This window comes from Phacochoerus africanus, chromosome 13 (assembly GCF_016906955.1).
Source record: "Phacochoerus africanus isolate WHEZ1 chromosome 13, ROS_Pafr_v1, whole genome shotgun sequence".
NCBI lineage: Eukaryota > Metazoa > Chordata > Mammalia > Artiodactyla > Suidae > Phacochoerus > Phacochoerus africanus.
Window position 1 is genome coordinate 78248306 of NC_062556.1, and position 14319 is coordinate 78262624.

Consider the following 14319-nt stretch of genomic DNA (forward strand, 5'->3'; position numbering starts at 1 on the left):
AGGATTCTGTCCTGAGGCCGAGGTGTGGCTCAGACCTGTCATGGGCGGCCCCGCCCCGGGAGCACCGACTCCTGTCCTGGGAGGGGGGCCCCTCCTGAAGCCGCGCAAAGCGCTGAGCCGAGTCCTTCCTGAATGACCTGCCCCTTTCTGGGCACTTGTCCTGTGTCTCCCACAGGCAGGACACCCGAGGGCCTCCCGCTCTACGGAGACGCGCTGAGGTCGGCTCCTGAAAGCCCCGTGCCCCCCGCCCCTGCCCCAGCTCCTGTCCTGCAGCCGGGCCACCACCTCCCCCACTGCACAGCCAGCCTCCTGGGGCCGCACCCCAAACACAGGAGTGTGAGGTCACGATGTTCAAAGGAAATAAAGTCCTGAAGAATCGAGGCAAGAGGGGGGCTGAGTCTCTGCCTCCTCTCCCCCCATTTCCAGGGGCTCCGACATGTTAGACTTTCATGTACGGTTCCTTCTGGACTTTCTGTCCTGTGCTGGGAATAGAACAGCTCGTACGTGTACACACACACATACACATGTGTGCACACACACAAGCACACAGTTGCCACACACCGTAATGTAACCTGCACACACGCACGCACAATACACATGTGCACGCACTCACACACATCTGCACACCCCCCACATGTATGTACACACCCCACACATACACGCACACACCACACTCATCATATACATCTGCACAACCTGCATGCACGTATACACACACGCACGCACACATCTGCAGGCGCACATACCCACGTGCGCACACAAGAGCACACACCCCGCATGCACGCACTCTCATTCTACAGAACACTGCAGCCATCCTGGAACCCTCTACCCACCCTGGCTCAGTGGCCGGGATCCTCCCCTTACCACCTCTAAGCCCGAGAATAGATGTCAGATGAATTCCACTCGAATCTGGAGTTGACCGCGTTGTGCCAAGTAGGAGCCCCCCCCCACCCCAGAGTCTGTGCTTCGAGGCCCATCTGTGAGGCGTCCGAAGGTAAGGGTCTAAGCTGCTGGATAGAAAGAGCAGCAGTCATCGGGGGGCGCGACGCTCTGTGGGGTGGAGATGGCACAGGCGCCTTGGATGCCAGTGGCACACACGCATGCGCAGTCACGGGCCGCGGCAGCCCGCCGAGCCCAGGCCGGGCGCACAGCTGCAGCCTGGGCACCACGGTGGTGCAGTGCCCTCTGGTGGCCCTGGTGACGCGTCCCTCCCAGAACTGAGCAGTCTGTCGCAGCCCGCAAGCACTGGGCCCAGGGAACCTGGTCACAGGCGGGGCCCCCACGTCCAGCAGGAAGGTGTCCTCCGTGAGGGCTCCATCACTGACCCCACCTGGCCCTCCACCCGGTGGCCTCGGCCTCGCAACTCAGGGACGGAGACCGGACGTCGGGTCCCAGGGACGCGAGCAGGGCAGCTCCTCCTGTGTCCTGACACCTGCAAACGAATACAGTGTCTCCGAGGCGTTAGATGAATTCAGAAAACGGTGGCGCAGGAAGACGCTAAGAAAGTCCCTATAATTCCCCAGGTACGGCCGCGGTGCCGGCGCCCTCGGAGGTTGGATTTCAATATTGTCATCCCGCGGAGGAAGCGAGCGAGGGAAACGGCCTTTATAGGTCCATTTCTTCAGGCTTTGCTTCTGAAGGATGTAAGATTCTCTGCTCCCAGGCCTCTTCATCTGGCCGCTCGCTTGGGGCCCTGGCCGGGAACTGCTGACATGGCAAGTGCTCTGGGAGCAGCTGCGTCAGCACCTCCCCCCACCCCCCACCCCCGGGGTGGGGAGCCCCAATTTACAGCCACACAGCGGGAAGTGGAGCTGAGCCTGAGTCCTGGGGTCTCTCTAGCCCAGGTGGGCAGTGTCAGAACTGACCTACCTGCGGGACCCCAGGTGGAGTTGGGGAGCTGGGGGGGGCCGGTGTGGAAGACCGCATTCCACTGTCCGAAGCCTTGGGAGACATAAAATTCATTTTCATGGCGCGACCAGGGGGATTTAACATTTTTCTCAGCAGGTTGGCCCCTGCCCCTTCGGTGCCTGCTGTGCGGTGACCAGACTGCCTTGTGAGATGACCTTCCCTCTTAACCTTGCGGGGTCACGACGACCTATGACCCACAACCGGCTTTGTGCGGACCTGCATGGTGAAAAGCACCAATAGGTCATCCAAGTGCGGCTGTACTTTGACCTCCAGCGGGTTACAAGCCCCGGCTGGGCTCAGATACGTTTTCCATTTCTACCTTAGACCAACTATTGATGGTTTTTTGTCGACCTCGGAGAACCGATTTCCTGCAGGCTCTTTACTGCCGGAAAAGACGCCTGCTGCTGTCCTGGTTGAAGATGGATTCGCGGACCCGGTGCCCAGTGGGCTCCCGCCTGGGCCAGGCACCCCCGGGCGTCCGAGAATCCCACAGCTCTGGGCCTGGGTGGTTACATCAGCTCTCATCAAGCATCCTTCTTGGGCAGGAGGCAGGGGATGTGGTGACCTCACGTCTTGGGCCAAGGGCACGGCAAGAATAGAGGAGCCTGGACGCCTCGCCCCACGGGCAACCTCTGCTCCGGGAGGGGCTCGGCATCGCGTGGACTCCCCCCTCCCTGACATGGAGCCGCAGGCGCTGCTCCAGCCCAGCAGCTTCCCTGGATCTCTGGGGAGAGTAGGCATCGGGAGTGGCCAGGCAGGAGCCCCCTCCCACCCTCCGTGTGACATCTCCCTGGGTCCCAGGAAGGGCCCTGGCTTTGCCAGAGCACAGCCGCAGGGCTCCCCTCCCAGGCCTCGGCAGGGATCTCCGCACACCCAGCCTGGGCTTGCTCCTGGCCCCACAGCTGCTTCCTAATGGGAAATTCCACCTCCTTTGTAGAGACCCTCAAAGAGGCGAGGAAGGGGTGTGTGATGAGCAAATATTTTATTTTTTTTTAACTTATTTCCAGCTGAATAAAATTAGTAAAGATTCAAAGGAGAGAATACAACAAGATATAGTCAGTAATTTTTGTCTAATGAATCCTTTTATACTTATTTGCATACAGAAGAGGATGAGAGAAGGAAGATTGGATCAACAACAAATCACATATTAACTAGAAGATCGTGGCTGGAGCTCCCGTCGTGGCCGGGGCGCGGTGGAAACAAATCCAACAAGGAACCATGAGGGTGCGGGTTCGATCCCTGGCCTCGCTCAGTGGGTTAAGGATCTGGCATTGCCGTGAGCTGTGGTGTAGGTTGCAGATGCCACTCGGATCCCGCGTTGCTGTGGCTGTGGTGTAGGCCGGCAGCCGTTGCTCTGATTCGACCCCTAGCCTGGGAACCTCCATATGCGTGGCTGTGGCCCTAAAAAGCAAAAAAAAAAAAAGGTGATACTGAATTTGTAAACTTCCGAATGCTGCTGTTCCTGAAGGAACATCTGAAGCAGAGACACACTCTCGTGAACCTGGCGGGTGTTTTCTCTCTGCGTCCCGCACACACACACGCATGACTCACAGAAGTCTGCGAACAGTCGCAGTGAAAGACTGAAGCCAGGTGACTGTGGACCAGCTACTCAAGCGCGAGACGGTGAGTGTCAACTAAAATGCCAACGTAAATGCCCCTTTGCTGTGGGTTTTATGTAAAGTGCCCGCCATCTGGTATCCCCCTTGCTCCTGCAACAGTTATTTTGACCCAGGACGGTCGGAGGGTCTTCCTTTTGTAGAAAAGACAGCCTCGCCTGTGGTGCCAACACTTCCTCCCATGGCTGTCCTCCGACTGGCATGGTCAGTGTAGCCTGAGGCAGGCTGACACCCGGAAAATCACCCTAGTCTTTCCCGAGGGTTGTTGGGTCTGTGCCCACAGGGGCACGGGTAACCCTCAGCTGTGTGTGTGGAATCGGCGTGCAGGGTACCAACTCGCTCTGCCCCTGCCGATGTCCCGGGCACCCCGGGTGCGCCTTCTACAAGACTGCGACCTCAGCCAGATTCTGGTCACGTTTCCATCACTTGCGGTGGTGCCACGCACTGCATCTCCGGTGGACATTCTGGTCTATTTAAAAATAGCAACAAAACCCTCCTGCTTCTTATTTTAAAAAGGGAACACCCAGTGAATATATTTTTATCTCCTCTGTCTGTCATCACCTTCTTTGCCAAACACCGCTTCAGATCCTTTCCAGAGCATGGTGTAAATGAAGACGGTGCCCCCAGCACAGTAGCGGGAGGTCGCCTTCCAGCTCCAGCAGGTGGAATCCAGGAACCAAGAAGGCCCAGCATCGAGGGCTTTGCCGGGAACCTTCCCTGTGGGTGTCTCATGAGCCTTCTGGCTTTTGCAGCACCAGGGGGCCACCCCGGAGTCTGGTGCATCCTTCCCAAAAACCACAGGGCCAAGGGCACCAGGAACCCCCGGCCCATGTGCTCTGACCCCCTCCTCCAGGTGGGCCGGCCCGTAGCCAGCCCCTCAGTCCTGTCCACACTGGCTCTCAAGTGGTGGGAGCGAAACACAGCAGGTGAGGGGCCTGCCCCTGGCTCCCCATCCCGGAAGCCAGGGTCCTCACCCAGGTGCCCAGATAATGGACACGGGAGCACTGTGTGTGCTGGTAAGTGTCGTGTCTGGGCCCCGGCCTGTACTATGGAGGGACCCAGCTCCTCCCAGGAGCTCCCGGGGCCCTTGGACACGCCGAGGATTGACCTGAAGGAAGTTTCCGATCTGCTGGGTGTGAAATTAATTGCCGGGGAGGGGGGCATCGAACGAGCCCTGCCCTGGACACAGCACAGCCAGCCTGCAGGACCTCGAGCCCCTGCCGAGCTCAGGGCCACTCCGGTCACCGTGCTTACTCAGCAGCATCACAGCTCGGGTCAGAAATGTCCTGTCTCCAAATGAACACGAAGTCGGAAAAGCAGAGGCGGGCCGGCGCCTGGCACTGCTGCCATCATGGCTCCTCAAAAGCAGAATCCACTTTCCGCAGGGGAGCGGGCAGGGGAGAGCCCCACTCGGCTCGGCCTGGATGCCCTCGGCCCCTCACGCTGAGCCCCACGCGCCAGGACTTCAGGCCGTGTCGTGGCTGCTCTGGGACGACGGTTCAGAGACTCGCCTGTGTCTGCTGCGGGACAGAGGCTGAGGCCAAGCTTGGAGAACCAACGCGGAGACAGGGCAGTGTCACCTCGAGGCCATGGGGTTTCGGGGTTTGTTTCCTCCTTTATGCTCCTACACTATTCAAACATTCCAGACGGAGAGTGCGCCGTCTCAGCAGTGGCAGAACCCCGAGTGCTTTGCAGGGCAGCAGGGCCAGAGGGGGACCCTTGCTACTGTCTGGGATCCCAGCCGGACTCGCAGGCCCCAAGGAGGCTGCTGTGATGACAGAGACAGACAGGAGGCTGGTGACAGCTTCCTGTCCTCCCCAGTTTCTGAGCGAACGCTTCCTTGGAATTGCACGCTGGAAACGGCCTCTGATGGTCTGAGGGTCCCTGTCGTCTGGATGGACTCCAGCATCCCCTCCCGCGTCTGCTGGCCCTGGTCGGGCCTTCCTGAGCAGGGACTGCGGGGCCTGACCCGGGATCCCAGCGTCCCCTTGACTGTCACACGGCCAGGTGGTCAGGGATGCGGGCCTGCCTGGGACTTGCTACATCCAACAGAAGCCTTCGGCCGAGGCTTCCAGGCTGAGCTGGGCTACTTAGGGCCTCTCACCGCCCCACTGTGTCCGATCCAAGAGGGGCCAGTGACCCCCAAAGCCGGAGCCCCCAAAGGGGAGGGGACAGACACACAGGAAGTTCAGCACCAAAGGTTCAAGTCTAAACACCTCTCTATGCAGTCAGGTGTGAGCCTGGCGGCTGCCAGTGAGCATGCCGGGTGTGGGCGGCGTGTCACCGACACGGCCAGAGCGTGCTGGCCATGGGGCTCACATCCTCCAGGGTCACTTGGGGACAGAGGAAGCCGCACAGGTGCTGGCGCTCGGAGCGAGGCCGCCTGGAGGAAGGAGCGGATGTGGGGGCTCGGGCCTGCTGTCCCGGGCAGGGCCTCACTTTGGAAGAGCGAACGTGTCGTTGGCCCTGATGACCATCGGTCTGAACGACAACTCGAAGGACCTCTGGTCACTGAAGCTCTGGGCTCTGTACTTGGCCAGGTGAGCCGCCCTTGCGCCAGGTCCGCGTCCGCGTGTGCCTGTCCCTGCCCTGGCGGGGTCCGGGGGCCTCTCCTGGGCGGGGGTGAGGGGCGCCGTGGGGCCCTGCCCTGGCTGGGGGCTGGGGGCCGTCAGGCTCTCCCCTTCCCCACGTGGTTTTCCAGGCCCACACTGGCCGCCTCTGGGGTCTGGTCTCTGGGACACCCCACTTTTGCCTATGGTGCGTGCCACCTCTGCTGAGCCGCCAGTAGGCCGGGCCAAGTCGAGAGGCACCACCCTGCTGGGCGGGGCCTGTGCCCAGCCCGCTGGGCTCCCTGACAGGGGCGGAGCTTGGCTCGCTGCAGCCTGGCCCCAGTGTCCTTGCCCCCGAGGAGGGCCCTCTGTGCCCCTCCCCCGCCGCCCCGCGGGGCGCTCTGGGCCTTTCCCAGTGTGCAGGCTGGCGGCCTCTACGGTGGCTGCAGCCTCGTCCAGGGCCCGGCTCGCAGCCCCTTCTGCTCCACCCCAGCCGGCCTTCTGGCGCCAAGCAGCTTCTCCCTTCCTCCCGGGACTGTCCAGACTCACGGGCCCCCGCCCTCCCTGCTCACGCCCTCGAGGACTTCCTCTGCTGCCCAGGTCAGCTCCTGGCAGCTGTCTGTGCCCAGCCGTGACTTCCCCAGGCGCCCGGAGGTCCGGGTGCTCCTGGGCTGCGCCGTCCACCCGCTGCCCTCCTGCTGCTGTGCACATCGGTGGAGGCTGGCGGGAAGGCCCAGCGCCAAGGGGAGGCTGTTCTGCAGACAAGGGGCGCGCCCCGCCCTCCGCCCGCTGGTTCTCCAAAGGCCTTGGCCTCGCGCCCCAAGCGTGGCCTCCCTGTGGGGCTGGGCCATCCCGGGCTGGAGTTGGGGGCTCAGGGCTGCCCCCCGGAGGGCTCCACTTCATGGCACCTGCAGTTCCACCTCCCGTGGGCCCCTTCATTTTGCCTGCAGCCCGTTCACCTGACGCAGGCACAGGGGGCTCGACAGGCAGGCCTGGGGTGCCCAGGGCCTCCTGCCGGGGGCTGGGCAGCGACCCTGAGGCTCTGCATGTGCCGTGGCCGCGGGGCGGGCCAGCGGGCTCCTTGGCCACAAGAGCTGGGCCTGGGGGCTGCACGCCCCGCCCCACCTCCTGTCGAGAGGCCCGCTCTTCGGCCGCCCTGTCTTGGGGGCGCAGGGTGTTCCCTGTCGCTGGGGCTGGGGGACCCTGGGGGGCTTCTGCAGCCGCCGCCTGCCCGGGGGCTCTGACGCTGGGCTTCGGTCGTTCGTTTAAGGAGGTCACTCTGTTCTCACCAAGGTCATGGCTGGCGCTCCCTTCAGCAGCCAGGAGGGGCCGGGTCGACTCCGGTGACAACAGGGGCCCCCTGTGTCTTCCCTGCTCATGCAGGGGGCTCTTATCCGCTGAAGCCAGACCTTCGGGCTTCATCCTGCCCTTGGCTGGGGATGCTGGCCGTGTGGGGATGCCCGTCTGGTGCTCCCTACTGGGGGCCTCGGGCACTGGTGCTTGCTGACCGCCAGGGGCACAGCTGGCGAGGCCCCTCTGCTGGCTTTCCGAGGCCTCGGAATGATGCGGCGGGGTGCGGGCGTCCCTGGCCCACCTGTCCAGCCGTTCTGGCGGCCAAGCCTCAGAACTTAGTTGGGAAGCATCCTGTCCCCAGATGTCCTCATGCTTCTGCAGTTTGAGTGACACCCCAGGGCTGCCTTTGGTTTCCTTTCCTCCAGGGCCACATCTCTGTGGTTTCCTCGGGGGAACTGCCTCAGGGACGGCTGTCTTGGGGACACCTGCTTCGGAGACACCTGCCTTGGAGAGATTGGTTTTGGGGACACCTGCCTTGGGGACACCTGCCTCAGAGACGCTGGCCTTGGGGACGCCTGCCTCGGATATATCTGCCTTGGGGACACCTGCCTTGGGGACACCTGCTTCGGAGACACCTGCCTTGGAGAGATTGGTTTTGGGGACACCTGCCTTGAGGACACCTGCCTCAGAGATGCTGGCCTTGGAGACACCTGCTTCAGAGACAATGGCCTTGGGGACACCTGCCTTGGGGACACCTGCCTCAGAGACACCTGCCTTGGTGACACCTGCCTCGGGGACACCTGCCTTGGAGACACCTGCCTCAGAGACACCGACTTTGGGGACACCTGCCTCAAGGACACCTGCTTCAGAGACACTGGCCTTGGGGATACCTGCCTTGAGGACACCTGCCTCTGAGACACTGGCCTTGGGGACACCTGCCTCAGAGATGCCAGCCTTGGGAACACCTGCCTTGAGGACACCTGCCTCGGGGGCACCTGCCTTGCGGACACCTGCCACAGAGACGCCAGCCTTGGGGACACTTACCTCAGAGACACTGGCCTTGAGGACGCCTGCCTTGGGGACATCTGCCTTGAGGATGCCTGCCTTGGGGACACTTTCCTCACAGACACTGGCCTTGGGGACACCTGCCTCGGAGACACCTGCCTCAGAGACACTGGCCTTGGGAACACCTGCCTTGAGGATGCCTGCCTTGGGGACACCCGCCTTGAGGACACCTGCTTCAGAGACACCAGCCTTGGGGACAACTACCTTAGGGATGCCTGGACCGCCGTGGGCAGCACCCCGCGGAGGCACGGGTGTTGGCTCTGGCCACAGGCCCTGCTGTGTGGGGCCGGCTGTGGTGGGAGGGGGGACCCCTGTGATTCCACACACGCCCTCCCCTCCCAGACACCAGCCTTGGTCTCGATGGTCGTGGGGACCGTTTGCCCTCTGCGGGGTGGCGGGAGGGGGCGGCATTGTGTGGACGACCGGGAGTCGGACCGTGACCTGTGGGGGCTCCATGGCTGGCTGTGTGCGCCGCGCGGCCTGGGCAGCAGGCACGGCAAGCGGAGGGATCTGCCCTGGCGCTTTCTCTTCGGGGAGATTCTCCTGGACGGCGAAGAGGGGTTCTGGCTCTGTGTCTGCTGTCGCTCCATCAGTTTCATCCTCCGAACAGCAGGCCCTCAGGATGACGTCAGGGGCAGCCCCTGCTCCCTCCTCCACAAGCCCTGGCCATGGGCCCAGGCCTGCTCCCCTCGCCCCCGGGGCATCCCCCGTCCTTTTGCCCCCTGCTGCCCCGGCGCACCCTGGGCTGGCTGGCCCGAGTGGGGCCGTCACAGGCTCACAGCCTCGAAGGGCTTCATCCCTGGGGGAGGCAGGAGAGGGGGCAGCCCTGAGGATGAACTCGGGCCCCGAACTGGGGAACACGGTTTCCAGGCTGTCCCTGGGAGCGGTCGTCCGGGGTGCGGGGGACTGCGGGGGCTGCCCCCATCCTGGTACTTGGCTCCCACTGGGCGCCATCGCTCCTGTGTGGAGGGACGTGCCTGCTTCTCCTCGGGGCTCTTGGCCCACATCCCTGTGGGTGACTCTGGCGCCGCGGGAGAGCCAGCTCCGGGGGCCGCAGACGACGGTGGCGACGCTGCAGGGGAGCACGGGCTCGGCCGAGCAGGCCAGGAAGCGGGCTGGGGGTGCCCGGACACAGGTGCTGGCCCAGGTGGCCGTGCGGAGCACACGGAGCTCGGGCCGGTGCAGCTGCTTCTGGGGCAGGTGCTTCTTCTTCCGCTGGTCCAGGCGCAGGGGCAGCACCGCGGCCTCGGCGCAGAGACCGCCGCTCTGCTCGAACTTCTCCCGCAGCTTGGTCAGCGCCAAGCTTCGCCTGCCCCCGACCTTGGGCAGGAGGCCCTTGGCGGCCTCGGGCAGCTCCGAGAGAGGCTTCTCCTGAGCTTCCTTCTCCTCCGCAGCCAAGAACGCCTTCAGGATGTTCTTCACGGAGCTCCTCCCGGCGGGGGGCCGGGCTTTCTCACGCTCCCGGCCCTGCGCTGGGCCGTCGGCTCCCGCCCCGGCCTTCTCCAGGAGCTTGTGGATGGTGGCCGTCACCAGGCCCTTTCCAGGGCCCTGCTTGTCCTTGAAGATCAGCCTCCCCACCTCCCTGGTCCTTTTGAGGCGGGGCTCCCGGCCAGAGCCCATGAACTTGGCCTGGAGGAGCTGGAAGCGCGTGGGCCGCCGCTGCGTGTCCTGGGGCTCTGGCGCGTGGCTCGCCCTGCTCCCTGCGGCCGGAGGAGGCCCCTGGGGCCCTACCTCATGGTCAGTGACATAGAGCAGCAGGTGGCTGAGGATGGCCTGCACCCCAGGGTCGCACGTCACCCTGCTGACCTTCTTTTTCAGGGCCTGGACGTCAATGGGTGGCGTCCCGCTGCACATCTTGCTGTTCTTGGGGCTGCAGGAAAAACAAATTGATTGTCAGAGACTTGGTTGTCATTTCCCCCGAGGATCCACCCATTTCAAGCACCGTGAGACGCCCAGCAACAGAGGACCCGGAGCCAGGACTCTGCTGCAGCTGCCCTGGAGGCAGGGACATCCAGCACCTCCCTGCCACTGTGTCCTTCCTATCAACTGGCCGCTGTTTGCGCTGGGTCCGTGCCCGCCACCGGCCTGGTGACGGCCTTCCGGAAGACTGCTCGCCTCTGTGAGGCGCTGACATTTTTCCCGCGGGCAAGTTTTGCTTTTCTAACTCCGGAGAAAGGAGCGGAAAGGAGGCCCATTCTCGGTGTAGCCTGTGCGTCCTCCAACTGCTGCTTTCTATCCAGACACGGGCCCAGGGGGTGGTCCCCAGAGCCCAGACTCAGAGCTGCACAAGTGACACCCAGGCCTGGGGCCGGAACTACGGGGAGGTGGTCCCCAGGGCAGGAGTGGGCTTCATCCTCAAGGCAGCGGCGGCGGGGGAGCTGGGGACACCGCCAGGCCTGCCTTCCCCCAGGAAGACCCTGAGACCGAGCCCCCCCCCCCAACCGAGGCTCTGTTCCCGAGAGCCCATCACCCCAGCCACCAATGGGCCATGAGCTCGCAGGGCTCTGGGGGTGGGTCTCATGGCCCAGCATCCCCTCCCTGGGGAGGCGAGACCAGCTCTGACTGTCTAGGCGGCAGTTTTGCCGAGATGTGCCCAGAATCCCAGCCCGGCGCAGGTGACAATGAGGGCTCAGAGCCAGGGCCTGTCACTGCAAGGACGCTCACAGAGCCACCCTCAGTGGCTGCTGCCAAGCCTGGGGGCAAAGTGAGGAAGCCCTCTGGACAGTGAGAGATGCAGGCTCAGGACAGACTGCCGGGAGATAGGCGAACATGCCTCCCTCCTGTAACGGGACACGTTTGTGTGGAGAAGAGCTTCTGCTTTTAGAAGCTGCCCACAGCCTTCTCTTGTGAAGCTGTTAGGCGCGCTCTGAGCTGCGCTGGCAGCACCCGCCGCCCCTGCTGGCCTCGTCCCTGAGGTCACCGAGCCCTGTCCACTGCGCGGGACTGGAGCCAGGCCTCAGATCCGCGTCTTGCCAGGAGTGAGAGGGCTGCCCACAGAACCATGGACTTCTGCCTCCCCAGGCCCCCAGGACCCCAAGTCCACTCCACGCAGAGTGTGGCTGCTTCCACGACCCGCAGAAGCCGGAAGACATGGGCACCGGGGCCGTGCGGCCCCCCCCCCAGAAGCCCCCGCCCAGACGTCTCAGGAGCCCGACACCTGCACGCGCAGCAGGTCCCCTGAGCGGCCCAAGCTCTGGCCCAGCGGTCACCACTGTGAGAACCCTGGGATGGAGCAAGCTCTTTCCAGCCTCAGACAGCCGTGGATGTGAGAGCCGACGCCATGGACAAGGCTCCTCAAGCAGACCCGCACCCGCTAAGCCACAGGTGGTGTGGGCCCGCTCGGTGGCAGGGCGACCACGGCCGAAAACACCAGCTGAGTCAGGGCTGCAGAAAAGCCTGCGAGGCTCACACCGTGCTGGACACCAGCCTGCGGGGACTGACCCTGGGAGCCCCCCCCCCCAGGGGCTCTGGGCAGCGCGCGAGCAGGTGGGGACCAGGACAAGGACGGCAGAAGTCAGGCGTGCGACCTCCATCCACCACTTCAGGGACCTTGCCGAGGCCTCTGAGCCCCTGAGTCACAGCCGAAAGTGGACACGGGGCTGGCGCCAACCTCCTGCTGCCTGGAGGGGACAGAAGGAAGGGGAGCCGAACCAGCATGGGACCCCTGGACTCTGCCTCTGCCAGCCCCAGGCATAGCTGCCACGCTGGAAGCACAGTGGGGGCTTCCTGGCGCCAAGGGCACCCCGGGCCGCATGCTGGCTGGACGTGCCCACGTCCTGCCCAGGGCGTCTGCAGGGGCCGCACCGCTCTTCACGCTGCCCCCCAGCCTGCTAGGCCCCACGGCGCTCAGGCACCAAAATGACGTCGCAGACCTGCCCGCGCCTATGATGACAACCTGCCTCTACCTGCAGCCCTGGGTGGAGCTTCCGGAAGTTCCAGGACAGTCAGGCTTTCCCGGGCTTTCCAGGCCGAGGACCAGGGCGTCAGCCGGCCCCAACCTTCTTTCTTAGACGAGTCAGGCCTGTCTGGGTGGCCTTGTCCACGGGCCGGCGGCCCTGAGGACGGCATCCCAGGGCTGGGAAACGCTCAGGGGGCCACACGGCCACCTCAGGACATCCGAGTCCAACACCCTGGAGAAACGCCGCTGCACCCAGAGTCCGGCCTACCCAGTCCCTCAGCCGCCCCCGGGGACCGACAGGGCTGTGCCTGCAGGACGGCTGTGGGGCGGGTGCTCCCCAGTCCCTCCGCATCCCAGTGACCCCCTGAGCCATGTCCACCGTCGCTGCAACGACAGGCCACCCCTGCAGGGACGCCCTGCCTGCTCTATCGGCCCAGAGCTTGGCGGCCTGGCCCTCGCCCTCTGCCCAGGCGCCCTGGCCTTGGACTGGCTTCCGGCTCGTTCCCACCCCAGGGCCTTTGCAGCCTCTGCAGGGCGACTTGTGTCCCCTCCCAAGGTCCCTGTGGCTTACGCAGCCCCCAGAGCCCCCGCACATCCCCGGGAAGATGTTCTCAGCACTGGTCCCCGTCTGAGATTCGAGCGCTTCGCTGACACTTTGGGCATGGTTTTGCGTGCCCCCCTCCCGCCCCCAGCACACAGGCTCCCCTTTCCCCAGGCTCATGGTAGCACCTGTGGAAGGGCCCGGGCCCCCCGGTGAGCCACTGGGCGCCGGCTCCCACCGCCAGCCCTGCTCTCCTCCACGCCCAAAATTCTGTTTCCTGGCTGTGCTAGGCTCTTTCCCAGCTCCAGCTTTGCCCACACTGAGCCTTCCGGCCTGGCACAGCCGCACTCCTCACGAGCTGCTATCCACCCCCACTACCCAGTTCTGATGCCTCTGCTGTCCTAGTGGTTGGATGTGCTGCCCCCACTGGCCCTCCCAGGCCTCTCAGTTCCCCACTGGGGACAGTCTCAACCTCTGTGCCCTGAGGTCACTGAGTCGTCATGGCTGGCAGGGCGAGTTCCCCGGAGACGCCGTCCCTCTGTCCAGCCTCCGCACCTTCCTGTCCCGCCAGATGAAAGGCAGGCCCTGCACGTGCTTACTGGGCCTCCTGGCACCCGGGGCACCTTGGGCCTGAGATGGCAGCTCCCGTGCATCTCCGACTTGTCAGCGCTTCCTGGACAAGCGGCGGGCCTGTGGCTTTGTGTCCAGCTCGTGCGGTGGGGGGGCGTGACCGAGCCCATCCCAGGACGGCCGTGGAACGAATGGGACGTACTCTCCGGGGCCTATGTAAACAGTGGGGCTGCAGGAAACTTTCCTAACTGAGTCCTGTCAGTAACTCTGGCTCCCAAGAGGTCACTTGAAAACACGGGAGCAACAGTGTCACTGTTGGCAGCACACCCTGTCCCACCTTGGCCACCAGCTGGACCCTCCCAGGTGGGGCAGGGTGCAGACCCTGCCTTCCTGGCGGAGTTCCTCCACCCCTGCCCTCGTCCTGAAAAGGCAAGCAGTGCCTCCAGGGACATCCCCTCCACGAGTGCCACGTGTCTTGCTTTACATTGGGCCTGGCCTGCACCTGCTCTGCAACTCATCACCACGTGTTGGGGGCAATGACCGGACGCCCCCTCCCCAGGTCCCTGCTGGGATATGCGGTCCCCTTGGGGTGACTCACTGTCCCCACAGCTGCAGGACCCCAAGTGCCCCCTCGGGAGGAAGGAAGAGGGCCGGCTGCCCGCTCTGCCAGGCCACCCCTCCCCCACTGCGATCGCTGCAGTGGATCCTGAGGCAGAGAAGCTGCTATTTGGAGAGCTGGGTGCCCACAGCCCCTCTCCCTCCTAACGGCATACCCGCCTTCTTAGGACAGCCTGGGGCAGGGCCTGCCCTCCTGCCACCTGCACCCCCACCCCCTGCACCCTGAGCCCCCACCAGGCCGGCCCCCTGCCGCCAGAGCGC

General features: G+C 64.2%; 1 protein-coding gene across 2 annotated transcripts; it reads right to left on the reverse strand.

The window, feature by feature from the left end:
- Positions 1–3296: 3296 nt before the first annotated feature.
- On the reverse strand, positions 3297–12807 carry LOC125113205 (collagen alpha-1(I) chain-like). Of its 2 annotated transcripts, XM_047755754.1 has the most exons (2): positions 8107–12807; positions 3297–7986 (listed from the first exon to the last, which is right to left on the reverse strand). In XM_047755754.1, exons 1-2 carry the CDS (start codon positions 10283–10285, stop codon positions 5960–5962), a joined length of 4206 nt encoding a protein of 1401 aa, XP_047611710.1. In that variant the 5' UTR covers positions 10286–12807; the 3' UTR covers positions 3297–5959. The 2 variants fall into 2 exon arrangements, with proteins under 2 accessions (XP_047611710.1, XP_047611709.1); XM_047755753.1 differs by having other exon boundaries at positions 3297–10851.
- Positions 12808–14319: the final 1512 nt, after the last annotated feature.

Coding starts and splice junctions, on each gene's coding strand:
- LOC125113205 (XM_047755753.1), bottom strand. CDS start 10,285: ATGTGCAGCGGGACGCCACCCATTGACGTCCAGGCCCTGAAAAAGAAG.